This window comes from Clytia hemisphaerica, unplaced genomic scaffold (assembly GCF_902728285.1).
Source record: "Clytia hemisphaerica strain Z4C2 unplaced genomic scaffold, Clytia hemisphaerica genome assembly, whole genome shotgun sequence".
NCBI lineage: Eukaryota > Metazoa > Cnidaria > Hydrozoa > Leptothecata > Clytiidae > Clytia > Clytia hemisphaerica.
Genome location: NW_027104229.1, coordinates 448776 through 474370, shown reverse-complemented (window position 1 = coordinate 474370; position 25595 = coordinate 448776). Strand labels below are relative to the sequence as shown.

Here is a 25595-nt window from a genome sequence, read left to right as displayed (position 1 = left end):
GGATCCTGTCAGATATGAACATTTGCTGGTAAATGTGGGACCCTGTCATGAAGAAAAATAGATAAATTTTCTCATTTTCTCCCTGAAAAGTGGCCAAAATGACTAAAAGTAGACGAAAATTAAAAAATTTCTAATTTCCACCCAAACCTTTTCACAACCTTTGGGCGTAGGGTGGATAAAATAAAGTTATACCATGATTTAAAGCTTTATATTAAAATCCACTAATTTGATTAGTCTATAATCAATCTGTTTTAGTATGCCTTTAGCCATTTCCAAAAGGCCTTGAAAATGGTAATCTCCGAGCAAATTCTGATACACCCTCGGGTACACCCTACATGGCACGTATTCACTCTAAAGGCAATAGCTCTGCTTTAGCTTTCGTTTTCAAGCACAAGGTAACGCTGGTTTTAAATGTTTTGACAGGTCAGAATTGTCACATTTGTAATATCCCTTTAGAACAGGGAGCGTTGGTTATGTGCAGAATGCAGATTAGCAAAATGGTTATAAGTATTTTCATCGGGGCTCTCCTACAAAAAAATGCCTTAGTTTGAAAAGATCTTTCCCTTTCGCATCTCGAAACGTCATTTCGGACTTATCACGAGCAATTAAGTGTTTGTCGGCATGTTGAAGTGATTGAAAGCATGACACTTCGTATCTCAAAAAGAGTTCCTTTCTCGCACGTGATCTTTCAAAACATTTCAAAAATCTGTCTTAATATAATCTGCAACAGAGACAAAAAAGTCTATAACTTTTGATAGAATTCGAATTAGATAGCGGTTTTGTGCTTGCGTAAAAGATAAGCTGGAGCGGAATGTTATCAAACAGAAAAAAAAATCAAGAAAGTCTGAAAAATGATTTTGATGGTTTTAAAGTCAATCAGTGATAAACTTAAAGCTGATAAAGGTGATAAGTGCACAGGTTTAATAGATATGAAAAAGTAACCTGTAACTATCCCTTATAAACCCTGGACCAAAGCTATACCCGCCATCTTTGATCCGAGTCTTTTGAAAAGTTACCCTAATGGTAACACTCATTTAAAGCCCCGAATGGGCTAGAGATGAATCTTTAACCTTTTCTCAAGCAAGAAAAAGTGAAGCCATAAGATTTGTGGCACAACTACACGCTTTTTTTTTATAAGAATGGTGTTTTTTCATTTCATCATGGATATTCTTAACTTTTAGGCGAAAATCATCCAAAAATATTCTTACGGTATTCTTAGGTTAAGATCAAAATTGGCAATCTACAGGTTAAAATGCATTAGAAATGGCATTCTTAGGTTCAGTTGCTAAATTCCATGATGGTTATATTCTTACCATATTCTTAATTTTTCGGCCATTTTCATCATGGACATTCTTATAAAGTGTATTCTTATAAAAAAAAAGCGTGTAGAATAAAGGATTAAATCTATCAAGTACTTTTTTTTTTGTTTTCACGCAGCACATTTTTCGAAATCCTAACGATATGTTTTACTTTCCATCTAGCGTTTGTGTGGAAACAACGCGGATTACGCGTCATTTTCCATCCAGGAGTCTCGAGTCTAGCTCTACAGGCTTGGAAGTCAATGGTTATACTACTCGATATGCATCAATTTATAATTCAATTCAATTTTCCGTTGCTTGACCAGGTTGGTGAAACGAGGGGTAGTGAAGAACCCTTGGAGAAACCTCGTCCAGGGTTCAATACCTGTAACTTGCGTATGGTTGAATGGGTCTGAAGAAATTAAACCAAACAAAGTTGAAAAAACAAAACAGTTTAAGCGATAAAAAACCATATCATCATACCAGCTCTCACAGAGCTTTATGTGAATGTTTTATGATTAGATAAAAGCTGTTGTCACCATGAGTTTTTTATCACCTAAACGTGCTTCGTTGCTATGAACTGTTATCAATGAATCACATGTTACAAGCTTTGAATTATCGTATCAAAGTTGTATCTGACAGGGTCGAATTTTAGTCATTTCTACCACAACACCCCCCAAAGGTTCCCCCAAAAGGTAGTCAAAAGGATTACAACGTCTTTTCAATTTTCAACCCCCTTCTCACAGACACTGTAAGGTTTTTTCAGCCATTGAGGTACAAAATAACGGACTGAAACTCTATGGGGATTGATATTCCTATGAATATTTTTTTTATAGCTGGGGATTTGAATTCAATTGTTTTCGAGCCAGAAAATTCAGTGAGGATGGAAAAAATAACACAATATTTCGCAGTGAGGATTTTCTTTCTAATCATTTTCAGTGGGGACACAAATTAGAGTATAATGTTTCACTAGAGACGATATTTTGGCCAGTTTTTCCAGTGGGAAGGGTTCCCAGTGGGTCTGTGAGATGAAGGTACAGTAGACCCACGCTTATTCCAACTTCTATTATTCGAATCTTTCTGTAATTCGAACTAATTCTAACTTCCCGTAAAGGAGAAACTCTCTTAAAAATACTTTCTATAATTCTAAAAATAGTTACAATAAACGAGAGCCATTCGCCAAGATTTTTTATCTAGACAATCCCAAGGCTAATCACGCCGTCAATAGAATAAAAAAAGTTATAGGCATGGGTACGAGGATGTTGATATATTGTACACCCCTGAATAATTACTTCATTGGGCTCTTCCAGAAAAAAAACCGTTCATAGGCGGGGGTGACGGATATATTGTCCAGGGATATCGAAAAAATCCTGAAAAATTGCTATGTCCATGGGGTGAATTTGCAATTTCCAGGGGTAAATTTTAGTGTCCAGGGGGGTCGATTTGATGCTTATCCAGGGGTAAAACATGTGTCCAGGGGGTGAAAAATTTAAACGTCCTCCACCGCCTTGAACGAATTTTTTCTAGAAGAGCCCATTTAAGAAAAAGAAATGTTCTATACCAATACCACTGGTTACATGTATTGATGCAATCCTCAGTTTGAGTTTTAGAAAATGAATATCTTGAATATTTGAAGTTATGAAGTTATTAGCTCTGCAGTACAAGTAGTATCAATCACTCTAATTGTGAAGAGACAATTTACAAAATAGAATAAGTATTTGCACGCTTTTTTTTTATAAGAATGGTGTTTTTCCATTTCATCATGGATATTCTTAACTTTTTTGGGAAAATCATCTAAAAATATTCTTACGGTATTCTTAGGTTAAGATCGAAATTGGCAATCTACAGGTTAAAATGCATTAAAAATGGCATTAATTTCTTAGGTTCAGTTGCTAAATTCCATGATGGTGATATTCTTACCATATTCTTATTTTTTTTGGCCATTTTCATCATGGACATTCTTATAAAGTGTATTCTTATTTAAAAAAAGCGTGTATTTGGAATCAGGAATCAGCAAGGTTTTAAATACCTCTGTACCAAAAATGAAGTTCATAGCATAAAAGGGTAAAAAGTTCATTTTTAAATATTACTACCAAGTACTAAATTTCATTGTTTTTTATCAGATGAGTCTTTGTTATCGATCCATTCTCAACTAGAACCAAACGTCAAAGCGACATCAATCAAGCGCGCCACGACGTTCAAATAACGTTAGATTAATGTTTTAGACAACTCGTATGCCTCAGGGGGCTAAAAGTTTTTATTCCTTCTCATTGTTAATTCTCCAATTGTTTTTTTAAATTCGATTTCTGATTCTACTTCTGATTCTACTTTTGTGCAATCTCCTTCCTTAATCGTCATTTCCGTCACCATCACCACCGTCGCTAATGTTTTTGTCGTCAACCACTTCGTGATTATTTTCCAGTGTCCTATTGTTCTATTTTTTCTAATGTTCTATTGTTCCATTGTCCTATTGTTCTATTGTTCTATATTGTTCCATTTTCCATTTTTGTCTATTGTTTTATTTGTTCGTCATTCATTTCTTCTTATTGATCATTCTCCAATCGTTTTTTCTTATCAGCCAATTCTCGTTTTCTTCTTGCAATTCGTTTTTTGATTCTTTTGATTCTGCTCCTCACTGAACCATTGTCACTGTCGCCATCATCATCGTCGTCATCATCATCATCAAGCGCTTCTTGATCAATTTCCACGGTTTGCAAGAAATCATGACCTTCACCTTCGATAAAGATTTGAGCTGGTGTTTTCTGTTTCATAGTTGCTCCAAGGATAAGTAAAATAACATCGAGGATGACACCAACAACTGCCAACACTTGACCGACGATTGGAACAAAAGCAAGATCTGTTGTGATCTCCAAAACTAGAAAAACCGACTCGCCAATTCCAACCGCCAACTGTAAAACATAAAGAAAAGAAATACTACCTTAAAGTGAATTAATTTTGAAGGGGATTTAATTTGGCGAAATTGGAATTTTGAGATTTTCGGGGACTTTTGAAAAACGTTCCAGACACGGAATGGTACCGAACCGTAACAAACCGAACTTCACGTAGCCTATACTAGACGTCACGGCTTTTTTTCTACGCAGTAACGTCTATTCCACTTTGCGACTTTTTCGAATGCTTGGAGCCCGAAAACCTGGGCTCAAAACAAACGTCACTTTAAACTTACGAAGCTCTTGCAGTAGCGAAAATATCGAAATTGCGTCAAAGCACTTGAAAGGCTTCTATTTTTCAAAAATCATCAAAGTGGAACTCACTAAGAAACGGGATAAAAAATCCCGGCTTTTAGTGAGGTGCTCGCTAAACTTCACGTTGTCTTTTCAGTTTTCGATGAAGCATTTGGTACAGGCTACTATTACCCGAGTAAGAGGGCGACAGTCGATATAAACAAAATGACGCAATCGACCGGCTGCGACGTCAATTTTTGTGCAATGCAATGTTTGCTAAATCTTCCCTCTTATTTGCTCTGTCATGGGACAACACTTTTTGGCATGGGTCAATATTTTACGGTAGCGCCCTCATAAAGAGTCAGTAGGTTAGGGCAGTAGAGGGAAACATTATTATTATATTTACATTTCGAGCCCTCGAAGCCTTTAATCTTTTTGGTATACTTCATACCATGTTTTTTTGTTAAGGCTTTAGTGTAAGCTGGCGCGCAACGTTGTTTCAACGTTCATCAAACGTTATATGGACGTTGTGAACGTTGAATAGATGTTGAATAGATGATCAAAAACTAACCTGAAGACCATCAAGAACGGTTTGGTACATAGGAGCATCATCTCGAACATCTTTAAAAAGTCTGTATCCCATTAGTGCAGTATTGGCCACTGACAAAACCATAGTCATTCTTTTGAGAAATTTGGAGCTGACTTTGAAAAATTTGCCAAATCTACTCTCTAATTTGCCGGCTTCCTCAATATCTGCTAATGATTCACCCATGCCCACTTCAAATACGCTTTTTTCCCCTGAAAGAAAATTGTGATGAATAGATAATTTTTAATAATTTCTGACCATATTTCCTGCTAAAGTGTATTCCGAATTAATCTGCGACGGAGAACTGTAACTTCTGATAGAATTCGAATGAAGTTGCGAATTTGTGCTCGTTAAAAATATATTTAGAAGTGGAATTTTATCCGAAAGAAAATTCAGAACAAAATGGACATTAAGGGATAATCAATTGGTTTGGGATATTTGGCATGTGGAATCCTTCATAATTGTCCTGACCAAAACCTCAAAATATTTTTGGCTAAATATTTTCCAAAGTTGAAATAATTAAGTTGCAAGTTATTGACTTCTAGCAAGAAAACAATAGAATTTCAATGTAACAACCGTGTGAGAACCCATTTTCATAAATTTCAAATTGTGATGAATCTCGACTTTAGAATATAGTTAGATAAAAATACTCGGCGATTTTACTCAAAACCACAGAGGGTTTCTTCGAGCAAAAAAAATCTCAAACCATCTGATTATCCCTTTAAGACGTAAGACGGACGTTGGATTGACATAGTTTCGATGTTTAGCGTAACTACTTACATCCCATATTATGGGAAATCATTTTGGCGATTTTTCCTTCCTTGATTCCTAGATTGGCGCACGCAGATCTGAAAATTTTATTCAATTTCCAACTCCAATTTCCAGATACCAGTGAAGCGTCAATATCTGCTGCGATATCAAATAATGCTTTCATGATATCCGTGCCGTATCTCATACAGTCCACAACGAGTGTAGCTCTTTGTTCGTCATCCAAATCGTCCCATTTCATCAGACACGTAAGGCAATTCAAAAATCCAACTGCATAACCAAGTCCCAATACTAGTTTACCAACAAGTTTAATTTTGCTAGTAATATGGTAATCGTCACAAACTTTTTTGATTCCTTTACAAAGTCTCCCTTTGAATGATCCCTCCTAAAGAAGAAAATGGATAGAGATTTTTGGATTTTGAATATCAAAAGGGACATCGTGTCATCAAAAGTAAGAACCACATACCCATGGCAAATAATTTGAATTCTTTCAATAAACTATTATTTAGGTACCGTATCTAACTGTAAATTCATTCCTTGACAAAACACTTTCTTTCTTGTGGCGTGGTCTATTCATTACTCTCAGGTATCCGTCCCCCTCTCGCTAATTAAATTTTCAAAATTTTCTACCCTGGATATTCTTAATCCAGTGACTTTGACATTAGACTTAAGATTTACGATCGCAGAATTTCAGGATCCAAAAGTTTAAAAAACTGTCCAAAAAGGCGGACAATATAGCCTATTCTTTATTAAACCCCTCCCAAATTGAAAATATTTGATTAAATTTAACAGGTAGCCCAAAGTCTACTTTTCATGCCCGAAATTCAAATTTTGACCATGTTTGTAGATATGCATTCGGTCATTACCTGAGTTTCGAAGAACGCATAATTCATTGCTCCTGCACACATATTAGCAAATGTGTCGCTGAATTCGCTCATCGAATCAATTTGCATCTCATTTTTTAATTCTAGCAGCTCTGCTTTGACATTGTTGAAATCTTCCAATTCACCTAGAATAGTGACAGAGAAACACAACTAATCTATTGTAGAACATTTTGTATGTAGCTGATAATTGAAAAAAAATGAAGTTTTGAATTTTTGTTATAAAGCTCATTCTGGTAGAGCACTTTGTTGTTGTTGACAATCATTTTCAACTTATTTGATACCTTATAGTTGTAAAGTTTGAAAGGCACCAGATGGTTAATATGATGATGAAATATTTTTTGAAGCAAATCGTTTGGTCGAAGTTTGCCTTCAGGAGATTAGTAAAGAGATGTACTGTTCCCTAAAGGTTCCTTTTTTGAATCTTCGAAAACCCACATAAATCATAAAATTCACATAATTTGATTACAATCCTGGTATAAATTACTTTGTAAAAAAAGCTAAAATTCTTTAAATTCATTGGAAATTATCATTTCAATATTACGTATACATAACTTTACGACGTATGAATACCCTCTAAAATTGCTCTGTTACTGGTCTTAAGAAACTTAAACATTCACAATAATTAATTAGGTTTTATTATGTTCAGATATGCACTAGTAAGGTGGAGTAGGGCGTGAAAATATTTGTAACGTGGTGCTCGCCCTCTAACTAGGAAAGATTTTGCTTAAAAAACTAGTTGAGCGGAGAAATACTTTTATCTTTTATGCTACCGGGTGCGCCACAAAAAAGTTTCTCTCTTTGAAACTAATTTTCTTGAAAGCTAAGAATTTTAAAAGAACCATTCCTATTTCATTGGAAAGAAGAAAGATAAACTTAAATTTTGATGGGTCATTTATCAAATTCGATTCATTAGATCAAAAGTTATGCTCAATTGAATAAAAAAGTTACTTTCCGAAAGTGCTCAAAAACGTTAAAAATCGACCTATCAAATTAAACAGAAGCATAATTACATGATACATCAGTATTTTTGTTTCAGTCGTTAAAAATGATAATTAGCTGTCTAAATGACTTTTTGTTATATAAAGGAAGATTGAAATTTCAATGAAAAGAAAAAAATCGTCGAAAAAGGCCAAAAAATCTGGTAAAATTCATTAAAATACATCAAATATGGGTTTCGAGGTAGATCCAGTCTTACATAGACTTTATCCAGTCTAGCACCAAAAACCTGAGGAAAATTTCGGTAAAAGTAAATTAAATTGATTTTGATGAAGATTTTAAACCCTTTCAACCCTTCATTTTTAAAATTTATGTGTTTAGTTACTGAAAAATGCTCTTAATCATGTAAAGGCTATTGCGATTGCCAAATTTAAAATAAAAATTTGATAGGTCGATTTTTAACGTTTTCGAGCACTTTGTGAAAGTAACTTTTTTATTTAATTGAGCATAACTTTTAATCTAACGAATCGAATTTAATAAATGACCCATCAAAATTTAAGTTTACCTTTCTTCTTTCCAACGAAACAGAAATGGTTCTTTTAAAATTTTTAGATTTCGAGAAAATTACTTTCAAAGAGAGAAACTTTTTTGTGGCGCACCCGGTAGTTGAGAAGAGTAAAAAGCTTGTCTAGAAAAGACAAAAAAACTTACCAGTTTCTAAAATTTAGACATAAATTCTTTAACGACATCTTTGATCTCTTTGTCAACTATCTCTTCTTCTGTCCCGTCAAAATATTCGTGCAATTCTTGCAAACGATATGTCAGAATATCCGAATGTAGCAAATCGCAATATTCTTTATCGGGCGCCAAACAGAAAAGCAACATTACATACTTATGGTATGGTCCGTTCCCTTTGGTGATTGAATCTGCCATCGCCATACTGGTTATTGAATCGTATGTGCTTATTGCTTCATAGAGATTCTTTGCCCATTTCTCACCTACCATATGAAAGTCATTCACTTTAAAAAGTGCAAAACCATTGAGTTTCAAGCCTGAAGGGCTAGAGGCGAGACTTTAGGGTGGGAAATGAAACCATTTATTTCCTATCCAGAACGCCTGCGCGTACTCTTTATACAAACGCCGGATTGAAGCTAAAATCTATCGCTAGATGTCAAAAAAAATGTAGTCCTCCAAAACAAAGAACCCACTAGATACAATCCGTCGTTATGGTTACGGTGCGTTCTATGCGTGTTTTGGATGGGAAATAAATGGCTTCAATTTCTCTTGCCTGAGAAGGGTTAAAGTTTCGCCTCTAGCTCTTCGGGCTTGAAACTCAATGTGCAAAAAACCCTTGCTAACGAAAGGATTAGTATTGATTAGTATTGATTCTTAAAGTTTATTCGCTTTAAGTGTGAACTTTTTTTACTACCATATGGAAACCACTCTCAAGGGAATTACTCTAAATTACACTGACATGGTTTCTACATGATAGCACATGAAGCGAATGGACTTTAAGAATCAATACTAATCCTTATTAAAGACCACTTTCAACATGATTCAATAATGCGTATTATCGGGGAAAACTTCGTCGGGGAAAATTTTCGTCGGTAAAAATTTTCGTCGGGGAAAAATTCGTCACTTGCTGGTAGTTGGTAAACGCATTAAGGCCGGGGGAAATTTTCGTCGGGGAAAATATTCGTCACTTGTCCAAAATTTCGTCACTTTTCCCCGACGAAGTTTTCCCCGATAAGGTATTTCACAACCTAGATGCATAGTTTGGCAGTAAAATAGCAAAAATAGCACAAAATATTATTTCACCATAAGTCATCCGCGAAATAAAGTCCCCGCAAAATCTTATAATTTTGCGGATTAGTAGAGGGCATTTTGTAAAATCGCTCGACTGTTTTGTTAGAAGCACTTGTTATACATTTTTGGAAAGCTAAGGGGTAGGGGAATCGAAATTACTATGTTTCCAATTTTTTTTCGGACACTTTGGTGTGATTTTCGGACAAATATGACGGTCTCAGGCAAAAATCATAGGGTTAAAAATTAATGAAAATTTTAGCTCGAGAAAACGGAGACCTGTTGTATATTTTTGGAAAGCTCTCAAAAAATTAGGATTAGAGATATATTGCAAGTATAGGTGATTTCAGTACCTAACTCGAGATATTGAGCTTCAAAAAGCGCAACAACTGGACAAAATAGCTGTTTCTGACTGAAAAACACGGTTTTCAAGGGTTAATATCTCGAGTTAGGTACAGAAATCACCTATACTTCCAATATATCTCTAATCTTAATTTTTTGAGAGCTTTCCAAAAATATACAACAGGTCTCTGTTTTCTCGAGCTAAAATTTTCATTAATTTTTAACCCTATGATTTTTGCCTGAGACCGTCATATTTGTCCGAAAATCACACCAAAGTGTCCGAAAAAAAATTGGAAACATAGTAATTTCGATTCCCCTACCCCTTAGCTTTCCAAAAATGTATAACAAGTGCTTCTAACAAAACAGTTAAGCGATTCCAAAAAATCGAACAAAATTCCCCCTACTAGATGAACTAAACCGCGAAATTTAATCCCGCGAAAATTAATCCAATCAAAGTACCTACCTCCGTCATCCAGGTAATCTTGCAAGCTTTGGTTGTCATCGATGGTAGTGTTTTCAATATGTACCAGTCGATTCAAAAGCCGTTGAGCTTCGGCGTAATCTTTGTCTTGTGATAAACAATTCGTAGTTGTTCCTTTCCAATAAGATACCAATCTCTGTTTGTCATCCTCAGTGAAAAAATTTTTCGATTCGTCTGATTGTAATAAACCTTGCAATAGATATGCGATACCAAACCTAAAATCATTAAAAATCATTATATTCAACATAAGTAAAAAACTTTATTTTGGGTCCATAGCTGGCCTGTTAATTTCGTTCCTTGGACAATTTTACTTTTATCAGGACAGTGTCTCCCTGTTGCTATATTGTGCTGAATAAACAATAAAATTTTCTTCTTTTCCTCTTCCTATCTTGCTCCACATCCGTGTCAATTCGATATCAAAAAGCTTTGTGAATTAAAATTGATGAGTAAGCAAACGATATCACTCTTATCTAAAAACAAAACCCATCATTATAAAACCATGTAACTTACTTCTGGCCAAACGTATCTTTGAATTTCTCATCTTCAGCTATTTTTTTCACCTCACTAAAACCGATGAAGTCAGGATCAGCTGTTCCCAGTATATTCGTTCTCAAATCGCCATCAATATCATGCGTTACACACATTGAAACCAAATCCATCAGGATACTATTGGCTGCGTCTGAATCTGGGAAATTTGCATATTCTAGATTTTGAGTACTTAACTCACCATCGTAATACGCTTCTGTATACTGCAATGCACCATGGGAAACGTATTTTTTTGATGGAGAATTCACATCATCTTTCTTGTTCAACTGCATATGATGAAAATCCTCATCTGGATCAGTATGGATGTAACGCAAGCATGCCATTTTTTTTGCTTTGTCAGCATTTCGTAAGAACATGTCAGAATGTGTTAATTCTCCATCCCATTTATATTTGGCGCCTTCATTATCAGGACAAGCCGGGTCGTAAACATAGCAAACACCATCCACTTTTTGGCCCATCATGTCAACATAGCCTGTATGTTTGTAATAAAAAAAAGATCTCATAAAATTCCGTTCAATTTGCTTTGGATAACCGTCAATGGTTTTAATCAAATACAGTTGACGCTCTCTAATTCGATCTGCAAGGGGAATCGGATTTTCATCGAATAAGGGAGTGTCGTTTATAAGAGTTTCTTGTTGACGGGGACTTTAAATTTCATCGAATAAGGTATCCTATCGAAAAGTAGAACGTCGAATTAGAGAGCGTCAACTGAATTCTCAAGTAACGAAACGGAGCAAATTATCACAGTGTGGAGGGGGTTGACAGCAGGTTATAATTGAAGCTCCTACCCATTATAGATAAAAAAGAAACAAAAACAACATACCCGTCATCCCTTCAAACCTTTTCCAGAGCTGACACAAAACGTTAATACAACGTGCTAATAACGTTATTTTGACGTTATGTACGATAAATGGACGTTGTTATTACGTTTCACAACAGTTTAGTAAGGAGTAGCTTCCCCAGCTGACACAAAACGTTGTTACTACGTACATGTAACGTTATTTGAAAATTATGTACAATAAATGGACGTTGTTATTACGTTTCACAACAGTTGAGTATGAATTAGTTTCTCCAGCTGGCACACAACGTTGTTACAACGTACATGTAACGTTATTTGAACATTATGAACGTTAAATGGACGTTGTTTTGACGTCTGGTACCAGCTGAGATGTTATACCCCATCACTTACCTTCAAATGAGATATATCTGTCATAATCTCTATCAAAACCATCAGGGTCACTAAACATATCCTTGTCAATAGTAATTTCAACGTGAAATTTTAACGTATCAGTATCGTAACCGACCGGTGATCCAAAAAACTCTTCATTGTTCATACCGGGGTATTGAATACCAGCCTCCACTATGTCTTCATTTGAAACTTCGTCTTTATGGATTGCAATGCACATAGTACCAAAATCGATGAATTCTAAACATTAAGATGGTAAAAATACAGTTAATAGAATAAACTCCACAATGATGTATAACAATGCCATTCACATTCTGGGTTAAGCAAAATTGCTTTTTCTCGATTCTGCTCCCAGACTATAAACACCTTTGTCTCACTGATCTGGCGGGAGCTTTTTGGTCACTAGGGGAGGGGTAGAATGAACGATCCAGCTAGCACAAAACGTCAAAAACAACGTCCACTTAACGTTCATAATGTCCGTATACGTCCACCTGACGTTCATAATGTACGTATACGTCCATATAATGTTAGATGGACGTCGACACAACGTTGTTTTCCATCAGCTAGGGAGCTAAAAATTCCAAGGGAGGTGGGGTAGAATCTACCATGCTGGACTTCTTTTGTGTATATCTCAGAGAAGATTTTTTTAAACGACTTGAAACTTTCTGTTTTTTAACAAAATCTTATTAACCTTTCCAGCGCGCAACATTTTAAATTTTCACGCTGTCAGCGCGCAACATTTTTTCAGAAAATAGACATGTTCAGTTATTTGATCATAACTCAAGAACTAGGAATCTTTAGAAAAAAAGTAAGGTATCCCTGAAAAGCTACTTAAATTCTACAACTTTTAGACCAAGTACCAATCCAAATAAAATATTCCAACAAAAATGGTAGCATCACGTAAACCACAGTTTTTTTCACGTTTTGCGGTAATGTCACTTTTTTTGCATTTTTTACTTCTAGAGCAAAAAAAAGTGGGGGGAAGTTAATTAAAAAATCTGTCTTTGGCTATTTATCAATCTATACATCATTTTGAAGTAATATACCAAAAATCAGCATCCAGAAAAATCTGTATGTGTCACACCAGCCTCCCAAATATCGGTCACTTTTGCCAAAAATCACGATTTTCGGCTAAAAAAACCCAATATATACGATTTTGAAGTATTTTGATGATAATGTGTTTCCAGAAGCAGCTACAACATCAAACATGGTGTGAAAGTATTCCCCAACTATCTAAACAACACTTTCAGTCAGTATTCTTAGCTCCTGAAGCTTTTGAAGGGTATCGGCTACCGTGAAACTAGATGGCATAGTCGGCGGCAGTTGCAAAGTTTCCAAAAACCGTAAGCCTTTTGAGGCAAACTCATTGCTATCAAATCTGGTCTCTTTTGCCCATAAGGAATGCTAAATGTCATCATAATAATTCCATGTGGCTGTTATGTGGTTCCTGCCATCATTTTGATCCATATAAGCTGTAATCAGGACATCGTTATGAGCCAAGAATTTCGGGGATCGATCGACCGTTGCCGGTGGAGCGGAAGAAGTAGTGCAATTCAACATAAATCCAGGCTTTTCAAATTCTTTGGTGCTCCTTTGAAATAAATGAGGTGTAGAAAACACTTTTGCATTGAATTTGTCCACTTTCCATGCTCCAACCTGAATAAAAAGTAAAAAGTACTGTAAGTTTGGGTCGACTCCGATGGTTTGTCGAGAAAAGTGGTCAAAATGACAAATAAATGGAATTTTTATGCTAAAAACAAAACACAAAATATAAGATATACTTACTGGATGTTTTGCCATTATAAAAACAATGTTTCCATGAAGAAAAGTGGCCTAAACCAGTCAAAAAATCCAAGAACTTTAGCAGTAAGTTTGAAAAACCCATTTCTTGGTCGCCATCTTGATTCAGTGTTTTTCTCTACCTTTTCTCCGAAATCTGCTGCCTCACCACGTGATCAAAACATTACATCACCATATATCAAAAGAAAGCTTAGAATCTCTACTTTCCGTTTCTCTTTACTTCTACGGCTAGCAAAGAAGCCAATGGGAGAAATATAGCTTAGAAGATCACTATGTCAAAAAGACGACTATACTCGTCTGCCGGAACGTATGCTCGACGACTATACTCGTCCGCCGGGCTGAAAAGGTTAAGAGTATACTTTTGCAAATTCTTAGGGTCATATGTCGTCCAGATCAGGTTTTATGACTTTATTGTGAAACATGACATAAAACCCAGCTAAAATCGCATAAAACTCCAAATTTTAAAGTGCTGTTAACTTCTAAACTATATATTCAATCATTTTCAAATTTTGACACGTGATAGGCATTGACAGTGTGAATTTGAAAAATTAGAAAATAAATTTTGAAAATAATGATGTCATCATTTATGAGGTCATCAGATTTTGAAAATTTCACTTATCTTCAGCATAGATTTTAAGAAAAAATCTTCATGGAAAATGCAAAAACTGCAAGTATGTTAACCTTTCCAGCGCGCAACTTTTTAAATTTTCACGCTGTCAGCGCGCAACATTTTTTCAGAAAATAGACATGTTCAGTTATTTTATCATAACTCAAGAACTAGGAATCTTTAGAAAAAAAGTAAGGTATCCCTGAAAAGCTAATTAAATTCTACAACTTTTAGACCAGGTACCAATCCAAATAGAATATTCCAACAAAAATGGTAGCATCACGTAAACCACAGTTTTTTTTCATGTTTTGCGGTAATGTCACTTTTTCTGCATTTTTCACTTCTAGAGCAAAAAAAAGTGGGGGGAAGTTAATTAAAAAATCTGTCTTTGGCTATTTATCAATCTATACATCATTTTGAAGTAATATACCAAAATCAGCATCCAGAAAAATCTGTATGTGTCACACCAGCCGCCCAAATATCGGTCACTTTTGCCAAAAATCACGATTTTCGGCTAAAAAAATCCAATACATAAAATTTTGAAGTATTTTGATGATAATCTGTTTCTAGAAGCAGCTACAACATCAAAAATGGTGTAAAAGTATTTCCCAACTATCTAAGCAACACTTTCAGTCAGTATTCTTAGCTCCTGAAGCTTTTGAAGGGTATCGGCTACCGTGAAACTAGATGGCATAGTCGGCGACAGTTGCAAAGTTTCCAAAAACTGTAAGCCTTTTGAGGCAAACTCATTGCTATCAAATCTGGTCTCTTTTGACCATAAGGGATGCTAAATGTCATCATAATAATTCCATGTGGCTGTTATGTGGTTCCTGCTATCATTTTGATCCATATAAGCTGTAATCAGGACATCGTTATGAGCCAAGAATTTCGGGGATCGATCGACCGTCGCTGGTGCTTGGAGAGGAGTGAAAGAAGTAGTGCAATTCAACATAAATCCAGGCTTTTCAAATTCTTTGGTGCTCCTTTGAAATATATGAGGTGCAGAAAACACTTTTGCATTGGATTTGTCAACTTTCCATGCTCCAACCTGAAGAAAAAGTAAAAAGTACTGTAAGTTTGGGTCGACCCGCCTATGGTTTGTCGAGAAAAGTGGTCAAAATGACAAATAAATGGAATTTTTATGCTAAAAACAAAACAAAAAATATAGGATATACTTACTGGATGTTTTGCCATTATAAAAACAATGTTTCCATGAAGAAAAGTGGCCTAAACCAGTCAAAAAATCCAAGAGCTTTAGCAGTAAGTTTGAAAAACCCATTTCTTGGTCGCCATCTTGATTCAGTGTTTTTCTCTACTTTTTCTACGAAATCTGCTGCCTCACCACGTGATCAAAACATTACATCACCATATATCAAAAGAAAGCTTAGAACCTCTACTTTCCGTTTTTCTTTACTTCTACGGCTAGCAAAGAAGCCAATGGGAGAAATATAGCTTAGAAGATCACTATGTCAAAAAGACGTGTATACACGTCTGCCGGAACGTATGCTCGACGTGTATACACGTCTGCCGGGCTGAAAAGGTTAAAGAGCAGCTTTTTATCTTTCAGAATCTTCAAACAGAATCTAAATATCTTCATTGGTTCGACTGTAATAGATATTTTTATTTTTGTAAACCATATATTTGGTCTTTTTTCCGACAGGTGGAAATTTTAAATTTTTTCTTTCCTCTGTCTCCTTAAAAGATGTGTTCTGAAGCTTTCTTGGGTTACCTAGACAACAAGAACACGTTAAATGACCTTGACTGTACCCCTGTCTTGTCAGAACACATCATTATTTCTAGCTGATTATTTCGAAGATCTAATCAGAACAGATCAAAATTTCTAGCTAAAATATGCTCTTAGAACACATCGGAAAAAAAGTCTCGCCAGCTGCTTTATCGGTTTGCCATGGTTAGATTATCTAAAAAGCTTTTACTTTACGAGGCTAATTTCAGGGCTGGTTGCTTATAAGAATAATATGTACCTTCATTTTTCGTTGATTTTTTCATCTTCTTCCTTCCATCTTTGTCTTCATCTTCATCCTTGGGGATCTCTTCTACACTCTTTTTCATAACATAATCATTTCGAACCATTTTTACTTCCAATTCTGTACTCGATATAATCTGCTTACAATTGAAATCTTTAGACTTTATCAAGATACATTTACCGGTAACACCATTGTTTCGGATTGTAAATACACCATGGTACCAACGTCCACCATCATCACGTTTTGACCAAACTATCTTCTTGTTTTGATAAACTTCAGCATTTGATATGTGATTTCCATCGATGAAGAGTTCACCTTGATGATACGACATGTGTTGTGGAACAGGTTTAAACTCATCATTGCTGTTTGATACAAACTTCATTTCAAACGATCGATCTCCAAGTAATGACGTTATTTTCTTTTCCGGTTTTCCTCTATTCAGCTTTGTCTCCTTCAAACTCTTCATGATCACATCTGACATTCCATCACCAAAGATTTTCACTAAAGCTGGTCTCAACTTCAGTATCTCATCTTTCCCTTCTTGATCAAGACTTGCCACACCTTGTTGAAGCCTTGCCAAAGTGATTTGTGGGTAATTTTCACAAACGACATAACCGTTGGCATGGTAACTTTTGCTTCCACTTACAGTGTGAACACCGTATACTTTCTCTTTCGATGATACAGATTGGTAATGGATCTTCTTAACCTCAACCCATTTATATTTAAGGTTTGACGACTCAGAAACAGCTCTCAACACAAAATCACCAACCTCTAACTGACCGCAATGTAGTGAAGGATTCTCGCCTTTCGACTGAACAGGGAACATTGATTTCCAACCATGCTGAGTCCAGAAGGGATGAACTCCAAGAAAGAATGGTTCCTCATCGTTGAAGCCATACACACGGTATCTGGTATCATGCTTATGCTGAACTCTTTCAGTTGAGATGACCCCAACTTTACCCTTTGCACAAGCAATTTTGTCACCAACAGTTAAAGACTCGATTGCTTTTGAAGAAGTATCTTTCATCAAGACATCTGTACCACCAATAAAACAGCCAAATGGATTAGCAAAATCAACATTATCGGGATAATTGCCTGTAAAATGAGATATTGGAAGTTATTAACCTCTGCTGACAAAACAACATCAAATAAACGTTATCTTTGCTATTAGAAGACACCAGAAGTTCCAAATTAGTGCTTACACGAGCTTCGACATTTTTGAAGTCATTGGGAACTGTAAAAAGAATTACATGTCAATTAATTTTTCTGTAGTCTACTAGGTTAAGACAGCGCATAATTTTGCTTTATTATTGCCTGTAAAATCAGGAAAAATATTTAAGAATTATACAACCCTGTCTCACAGCCTTGCTGGAACTACTTCGCAGTTTTTTGAGTTGATAAATAAATACTGAATTTCAATGAGATTGGTGTCAAGCGAGGAAGGATATTACCGTAATTTCTCTAATTTAGTTTGGCCGATGAAATAATTATTTTTGGGGGTGCCGCACTCATAATGGGAGGAAATAAATTAATTTAAACCTATGACTTTCCCTTTTAATTCGTAATTTCACTATTTTACAACTTGAATTTGTGAAGAAAGAGATTCTAAAGCAGAATTTTAACAGTATCTGTTATGGTCCCTAGTATACTTTAGAGGAAAATTCTGCAGGCTTTTACCCCAGATGATCCTATTGTCACTAAAAAAGGAAATGGTTTTGGAGGTGGGATAAATTTGAAAACGGTGGTTAGCTGTTTTCAGTGTAGACGATACCAATTTGGCATTGAAAAAGCCGTGGATTTGCCTTTGCGTATTATAGATGATTCGGTTCGGACAGCAGAAATCTTTTTTTTTCGACACTGGCTGCAACAATTTCCTTGTATGAAAAATTTTTAGGTAGTTTTTTTGTAGTTCAAATTTAGAAGACTAAGTACAAACCACTATAAGTAATTGAAGATAAATCTCAAACAAAAAATTCCGAGTGAAATTTCATCAGCCATCTTGTTTGGCTCTTGGTTTGGTTTGCACTCAGTTTGAACAAAAAAAATACAAGCTCTTCTCTAAGGAAAACCCACCTACCTGTCTCAGAGGTCGGTCAGGCAAAGTCAGGCTAAGATTTTTATGTTGAGGTGTGGTGCCAAATTGGTATCCTCCGTTTGTTCCAAACTCTACCGCCACTTTTTTCCCGTAAACCGCCCTGACACCCTGACTCTGCATCGTCTATTTTTACCCTATTAATCAGAAATAGCTAATAAGCTCCCGCGTTAATTTTTAGAGGAAATAAATTGATTCGACATTGTCGAAATAATTCATCCGCAAGAAGAGAAATAACAGAAAAGTGCAAGAAGCCATAAATCTCCTTTCTTTATAATCAATTTTGTGGTTACAAAAGAGAGATTAGAAAGGATCACATTACTAAGTAAGTTTGGCCATAATTTTTGAAGGACGATACCCTATCTGTAAAAATATTTCAGGAATGCATGCAGCCTATCTAGAATGTGGAGGGGGTACCTAAGCAGATTGAAGGGTGGGCTTATCCATAAACTGACACAGAGCGTTATTTTAACATTCATCTAACGTCTAACGTTATTTGAACGTTATGAACGTCATTTTGATGTTATGTGGTCGGTCACCTGTAAAAAGACCATAGTCTTTAGCTTTTGATTTCAACCACTTAACCACGTCCTGACCATACAAATACACCGTTGATTGTATCCACGGTCCCTCCATTGGCGGGTACGGAGGATCATAAATAATATCGAAAACATTACATTTCCTTGTAATCTCAGTTTTGAAGCATTGTTTATCTGTTTTAAGACGGTTGCGACACACCTAGAAAGAAAAGTTGAGATGACTTAGCTTATGTGAACTGTTTAAAAAACTTTTGCCCGGTTTTTACTTGGATTTTTGCGACCGAACGTGCGGCCAAATATTAGGCCTTTAAAATCGAACTCTTACAGTGCAAAGAAAATTTAGCCAAATTTGTGTAAATTTAGGCGAAAAATCGATCCTTACAGTGGTTTTTTGAAATTTCTCTATCTTTTTATAGGCAAAATATGGTCAGATTTTCCAAATTTTACCCCCTTTTAAGTGCACTATTTTTCATCTTTACTCATTTCGACTTTGGGAAGTATGGAAAAATGACCCTTAAGGGCCGAACGTAAGGTCAGTGGTTTACCTTGAGTGTCCCTCCCCCCCAGGCGAAGTTTGTTAACAAATTGAATGCAATGTAATACTAATCAAAAGTCATACATCAAAAAGAAAAAGCAAAAAATGCGATTTAGATTATTTCTATTCGTTTCATAGCTCATTCGTTTTACCAGTTTGTTTTAGACACGGCGTGTTTTGGAGCAGGAGTTTTACTAGCCTGGGTATCCAGGCTGTAAACTATTTCACAGTTTTTGTTTATGTTCTGGTTTACAGCCTGGTCTCCCTAGAGCGATTTAAAGCCGTAAGGACCAATCTACACGGCGCGAAGCAATTCTGAAGCAAAAATAGGATAGTCCTCCACTTGCTAGTGAAGATAGAGCTTTCTGTTACATGAAAAAGAAGAAAACAGAGGCAAGTTCATTTTCCAAGAAAACTTGGTCTGATGGTTGGTCATGATAATGCATGTAAACTTGTTCATGGACTCTGGTGTAATTTTTGGATGCTTTAAATGGTTTTAGATCTTTGTAAGGCTGTTTTTATTAAATTCTGTTTTGCTGCCCTGGGATGGCTAAGAAAGTTTTGGAAACATGGGTTTGCACTTTCATTCTCTAGGGAGACCAAGCTCTATAATTTTAGAACATTGTATGTTGAGGTAAATTTTGTTTTTTCTAAAATTTTGAGCTTGGATATCCAGGCTAGAATTTTACACGTCAATTTTGTCGATCAACACAAAATCTTTAAAAAATAAAAGCAAAATTCGAGCAAGAATCTAACAAGAATTATGCCAAAATCTGTGCCGTCTGTGAAATCCTGTGAAAAGTTCACAGATTTTTCAAAATATCGGAGAAGTCGTTGCATTGACGCGAGATCTTGCTTGAGTTTGCTTTATGTAAAGTTTCAGAAATCAGCCAACAAAATTGGCGTGTGTAAATTACATTCAACAGACCTCCACAATTTCAGAGCCGTGAACATATCCTTCAGCAAGATCAACTTGTTTTTCTAAATCCGGTCCAAGCACATCCTTCCAACGTTTAATAATGTCATCAATTTTTTTCGATTCCAGCATTTTCAAGACAAACAACTTCATGGAAGCTGGGTTTACATTCTTTAAAATGATTTGCTCTGCAATAGTGGAGATTATAAACTCTTTCTACGAAAAAAAAAAAAGATTATTTGATGCATATGTTATTTTATTTGTGAAAAGACTTTGGAAAGGGCCTATCAGCAAAATATCTTCAAACAAAACTGAAAATTGTTATAAGCTATATTTTGAATTTTTAAAGGCATCAAATTCAAAGAAGCGCCAATAATGCGTATTTCAACAACAAGCATGAATGATTTGGCAAAAAAAGGCACGAATCGTAAAAATATTGTCTCCCAATAGTGCAATCTGTGCAATTAAGTCCCCACGAAATATTAAAATTTCGCGGATGACCTCGACTGTGAAATTTAGTTCCCCGCGAAAATCTATCCCATTAGAGTATTTAACCCTTTGCGCGTTTAGGGGAGGCCCTGAAGACAGATTTTAGATAACTTCTGATAAACTTGATATTTTTCCATGAAACTTTCACAGTGTGTCTAAATGATGTTTATTTTAATTATTCGTGAAAAAGACTTTACGATCTGATTGCTTAAGGGAGCTGGGTGCTATGTTTGAGTCAACGAAAGTCCTCTTTTTGAGACCCTCGAAAGTCTCTTAAAATAAAATGTGAAAACACAATCTACCAACAGATTTTGAAAAGTGTATGTTTCGGAAACAAAAGAAACCTGTACATTTAATGCCAATTGGCTAAAATGAGACGAAAATTTAAAGTCTACTTTATAAATCACAAGCATGGAAAGGATAGAGTCTACATTGCATCATACACCCCTGTCTCACAGCCCCGGTGGAACCTTTTTCTTCAGTGGAAATAATAATTCTTATTGAAATCCTAATGGGGATATAAACTCTATTATTCCAAGGTTAAAAACCCAGTGAGGATGGTTTTGGAGTGCAATTTTTGAACATGGAATTTCGAATGGGGATAAAATCAAAGTCAATTTCCCACCGGGGACGAAATTTTTGCTTAATTTTCCAGTGGGGTTGGGGTCTCAGCGGGTCTGTGACACAGGGTGTCATCATTAACGAAAAACCGCGAAAAAAGCGAAAATTATTTCCCTTAAGGTATGTGCAAGCTTAGAAAAGGGTTGTATCTTGAAAATACCTGTACGTAAAGTTCTTCCAAAGCTTTGCTGTAAGCCTCTTTAGCTTGCAATGCAGTGTTCATACACGTGTACGTCTGCTTACATTGCTCTGCTAGCAGCAATTGAGCGAATTCCAATCCGAAGTAATCTGAGATCATATCGCTATTATCAGAGTAGACACAATTATCAAAATCCCAATCATCAACCTGGAAAGGAATTTAGAATTGTTGATTTTAGTATTAAGTATTTCAGGCACGAAATGTCTCAAAATAAAAGTGGAACCCCTGAATCATAACCCAGTGTAGGCCCTTGTCCCATAACCTAAACTGATGAACAGTTAACATGGCTTGAAATAGCGATCGGACATCACACATTGTCCGACCCAAATATTACCTCCTTGTCTTTGAGCCTTGTCCGACCAGAAAATCATAATTTTCAAGCTAAAGCAACCCTGATCGGACATATGTTCGACCCACTTGAAATCGTTATTTCGAGCCTTGATTAATAACCTAGTGAACCCCTGTCTCATAACCCAAGTGGAACCCCTGTTTCATAGCTCATATGGAACCTCTGAATCATATCCCAAGTGACGAAAATAATCCGTGCTATGTCGGCAGCTGTGACTTTCAATGAATTTTGGGTGGGAAATAAAAGGGAGGGAGGGAGGGAAATAAAAGTATTACTATAGCAACGTGAGCCTCAGGCCGTTAGAAAAAAGTTTTTGTCGACGGCCCCCAAAATGAATTTGGGTACTGAGATAAGGCAACAGAACAGAAAGCAACTGTATGACAAGGATGGTGCTAACCTTGTACAGGAGAACCGATTAAATCTATTTCATTGGCCCTTTTTACGCCGGTCCTTATTGGCGTTAATTTTCGTCGCTTACGTAATAAGGGCTGGCGTAAGGGCTCGAAATTATATCATGGCCGGGTTAAATAAGGTTGTGGCGTAATAAGGGCCGGTGTTAAATTAGGGCTGGTGTAAAAAGAGCCGATAAGGTATTAAAATCAAACTATAAGAAGATAAGGGCTTTTATATTAGATTTTGCTCTCCTCTGCGAATATTGCAACACCTCTGTCTATACTACTGGAAAGAGTTAACCCTTTCAATTCAAGGACACCGCTGAATGAATTTCTCCGGCGCCCAGATTTGATGTCCGGAACTAAAGGATTTTAGTAACTTTTGTAGCTACCCTAAGGGGAGAAATTTTGGTTGGAATTTAATTTGGCCGATGGCTGAAAAAGTTTTTTCGTAGGGAATTTAATTTGGCGGATCAGGAGAAAAGCTAATTTTGGCGAGAATTTAATCTGGCGGATGACGGATTTTTAAATCCAAAATCAGGGTGAAAACATTGATGGATTTCAGACAAATCCGCCAAAATTTCTTCCCTTAAAGGGATAAATCAGATGGTTGCCAAGAAAAGCAGTTGCCATGTTTTTTATGGATCTCGCATCGCGCTTTCCAGTTTGTTATTGTAAACCGAGTTGGTTTACAAACTCACAAAATTCCGAGAGACATTTGCTTTCACTTTCGTTTATTTGTTTATGCGGACCGTTGAAGAGCAAATTTTTAGTATTATCGCCGTTTAAACGGTTCCGTAGAAAACCTTTCTGTCAGGGGGTTTAGAGTGTAAAGTCCTGCAAAGCATTTGTAAATTAATTCTTTTATTGAGTAACACTTTTACATTTTATTTTACTTCCCTTTTATCATGTGAACATAAAACCATGAAGATTCCTATTTTGAGTCAGGAATGTCCAATATACATTGTCGATTATCGTTGAGAAAATTCTACAAGACCCCCTCAAATATATCTCACCTTCGACAAGTCATACGGACTTTTCAGGAACTTCAAAAAAAACAGTGGGACCTCTCGGGACCTTTCACGTTGGAAAGAGCTCAGAATTCGAAATTTGAAAGTGGAATATCCTGACATTGACTTGTCAGTTGACAAAACTACTTGGGGAATCACATTTTCTCATGTATAAGAACAGGTACCCTCGAAATCTCAGACCATCTCATCATCCCTTTAAGGTATAATTGGAAAGAGAATGAGATTTTGAAGAAAAAGGGCTTTTTTTAGCGAACCTGCTTTTCTGAAATCTCTGAGAATTTTTCCTGAAAAAGTACAATGAATAGGAAACAACAAACCTGACTCATATTATTACATATTGTTGCAGTGGCAATGTGATGAACCTTTTCAGTAACATCTGTGTACGCGTACTTTGTCGTTTGCCTTGGGTCCTTATCGAAGAAGAAAGCGCCTTTCTCGCATTTTTTGAACGAATCCAACATGATGTCATACATGTGATCAGTTGGAAGCTCCAAGTAGGACTCCGTCATCTTCATCAGGTCATTGACTATTCCCTGGTCAGCCATTCTAAGAATTTAATACATGTAACCATTATAGTTAAAAGGCAGAGCATTCAGTAAAGCTTGGAAATACTCACTGACACTTATAGACCGCCATCTTTGATCGAAGTCTTTTTTTGAAAGGGTACCCGCAAAGAATTGCAGTTTTAAAAATTAACTTCTAACAGTGCTACATCATCAAAAGTATTCGAGGCAATGTAGCTAGCGCTCTCATCAATAGCAGTGTAAATGCATCATGCATTTACACTGCTATTGATTAAGTGCTGTCATTAGCTTTGTGGCATCCTCCGAAAAATTCTACAGCTTTTAGACAGCTGAAGAATTGTTTCCACGAAGGGCCACTATGTACAGAGAACACGAAAAAGAACAGAAAATTGAAGAAAGAATAATTAGTTATTAAGCGAAAATTGACATTTACCTTGCAAAACGTCTTCTTCTCCTTCGTTAAAAAAGATAGGTCACTGAAATAATACAATCTTATTTCTGTACGATAGCTTCTCCACAACGTCTGTCTGAAATGCTTCCACCACCACCAGTAGAGACACTTATCACTAACCGTCTGTACTGATTCCAAGCGAAAAGACGAGTGTGATCACAAAGACGATCACTGACTGATTTTATACATTGTTTTGACCATGTGACCATCTATAGCTCACGTGTAACACAGTTCAAACAATGAGACGAATTAATCTCTTGCATTCATGATTTGTTTAAAACAAAGCTGTCTCGAAATTAACCAATGAAAAAGCTTCACTTCACTTTAGAAAGATCTACGCCTTCAATACGTCTGAATCCATTCTGAGCATGGTCTTATCAACACAGAAATAGCGCCAACATAGGCAGGAAAATCATTGCTAAAAAGTCACGTTTGCAGTATACACTCTTTTTTATATGGACACGAGGCTCGATTTTAGACAAAACCTAAGAACAAATTAAGATCAATCAAGGGGCTGAAATATCTGACATGATAAACCAAATACTGGTTTAAAGATTCAAAACCAAAAAGATGTTTCAGAAAATTCAAAGTGAAAATCAAGCTAAAAGCCAGAACAGGAATCTCCAGCAAAATTTTACTGGTTCTTATAAAAGAGACGATGTCAGACAGAAGAAAGTTTGAATAATTGAGGTAGATTAAACCAAATAAATAGATAAGGCATGAATGTTTTATGTGAATATTAAGCAGATATTCGACTAGGTCACAGTGTAGGCGCGGCACTTTGCGCCGCGCTTATAAAATTCTCAAATTTTACATCACAAAATCTTTCAAGATTTTATGGTGCAACCATGGCCCCGAAAAGTGGCCCTAAAGTCAAGTTCGGGCCAGTGTCCTTCCTTGTTCAAAGCTTATTGTAACATAACCTTTTGGGCTTTTTCTAAATTAGACAATATAGGTTTATGATAAAAGTTTTGCCATGTTGAAGCACTGCTCCAATTTCCACAGTTCATAATTTCCTGTACAGAAGCTCCTAACACTTTAAGCTTAGAGGAA

General features: G+C 36.0%; 2 protein-coding genes and 1 long non-coding RNA gene across 3 annotated transcripts; all 3 read right to left on the bottom strand.

Annotated features, from left to right (window-relative positions):
• Positions 1–2896: 2896 nt before the first annotated feature.
• LOC136815905 (uncharacterized) lies at positions 2897–7155 on the bottom strand. Its single transcript, XM_067072357.1, has 5 exons — positions 7113–7155; positions 6701–6843; positions 5847–6219; positions 5052–5278; positions 2897–4207 (listed from the first exon to the last, which is right to left on the bottom strand). The coding sequence occupies exons 1-5, from the start codon at positions 7153–7155 to the stop codon at positions 3842–3844; spliced, it is 1152 nt and encodes a 383-aa protein (XP_066928458.1). The 3' UTR covers positions 2897–3841.
• A 1214-nt stretch (positions 7156–8369) lies between these two features.
• Positions 8370–24710, bottom strand: LOC136815892 (uncharacterized). The gene is made up of 10 exons (XM_067072342.1): positions 24525–24710; positions 23885–24113; positions 21757–21942; positions 20499–20702; positions 19036–19234; positions 16402–17499; positions 12016–12252; positions 10791–11298; positions 10263–10495; positions 8370–8652 (listed from the first exon to the last, which is right to left on the bottom strand). The coding sequence occupies exons 2-10, from the start codon at positions 24110–24112 to the stop codon at positions 8372–8374; spliced, it is 3174 nt and encodes a 1057-aa protein (XP_066928443.1). The 5' UTR covers position 24113; positions 24525–24710; the 3' UTR covers positions 8370–8371.
• Positions 14568–15957, bottom strand: LOC136815890 (uncharacterized). Its single transcript, XR_010847777.1, has 2 exons — positions 15599–15957; positions 14568–15467 (listed from the first exon to the last, which is right to left on the bottom strand). It is a non-coding gene; the product is annotated as an uncharacterized lncRNA (long non-coding RNA).
• Positions 24711–25595: the final 885 nt, after the last annotated feature.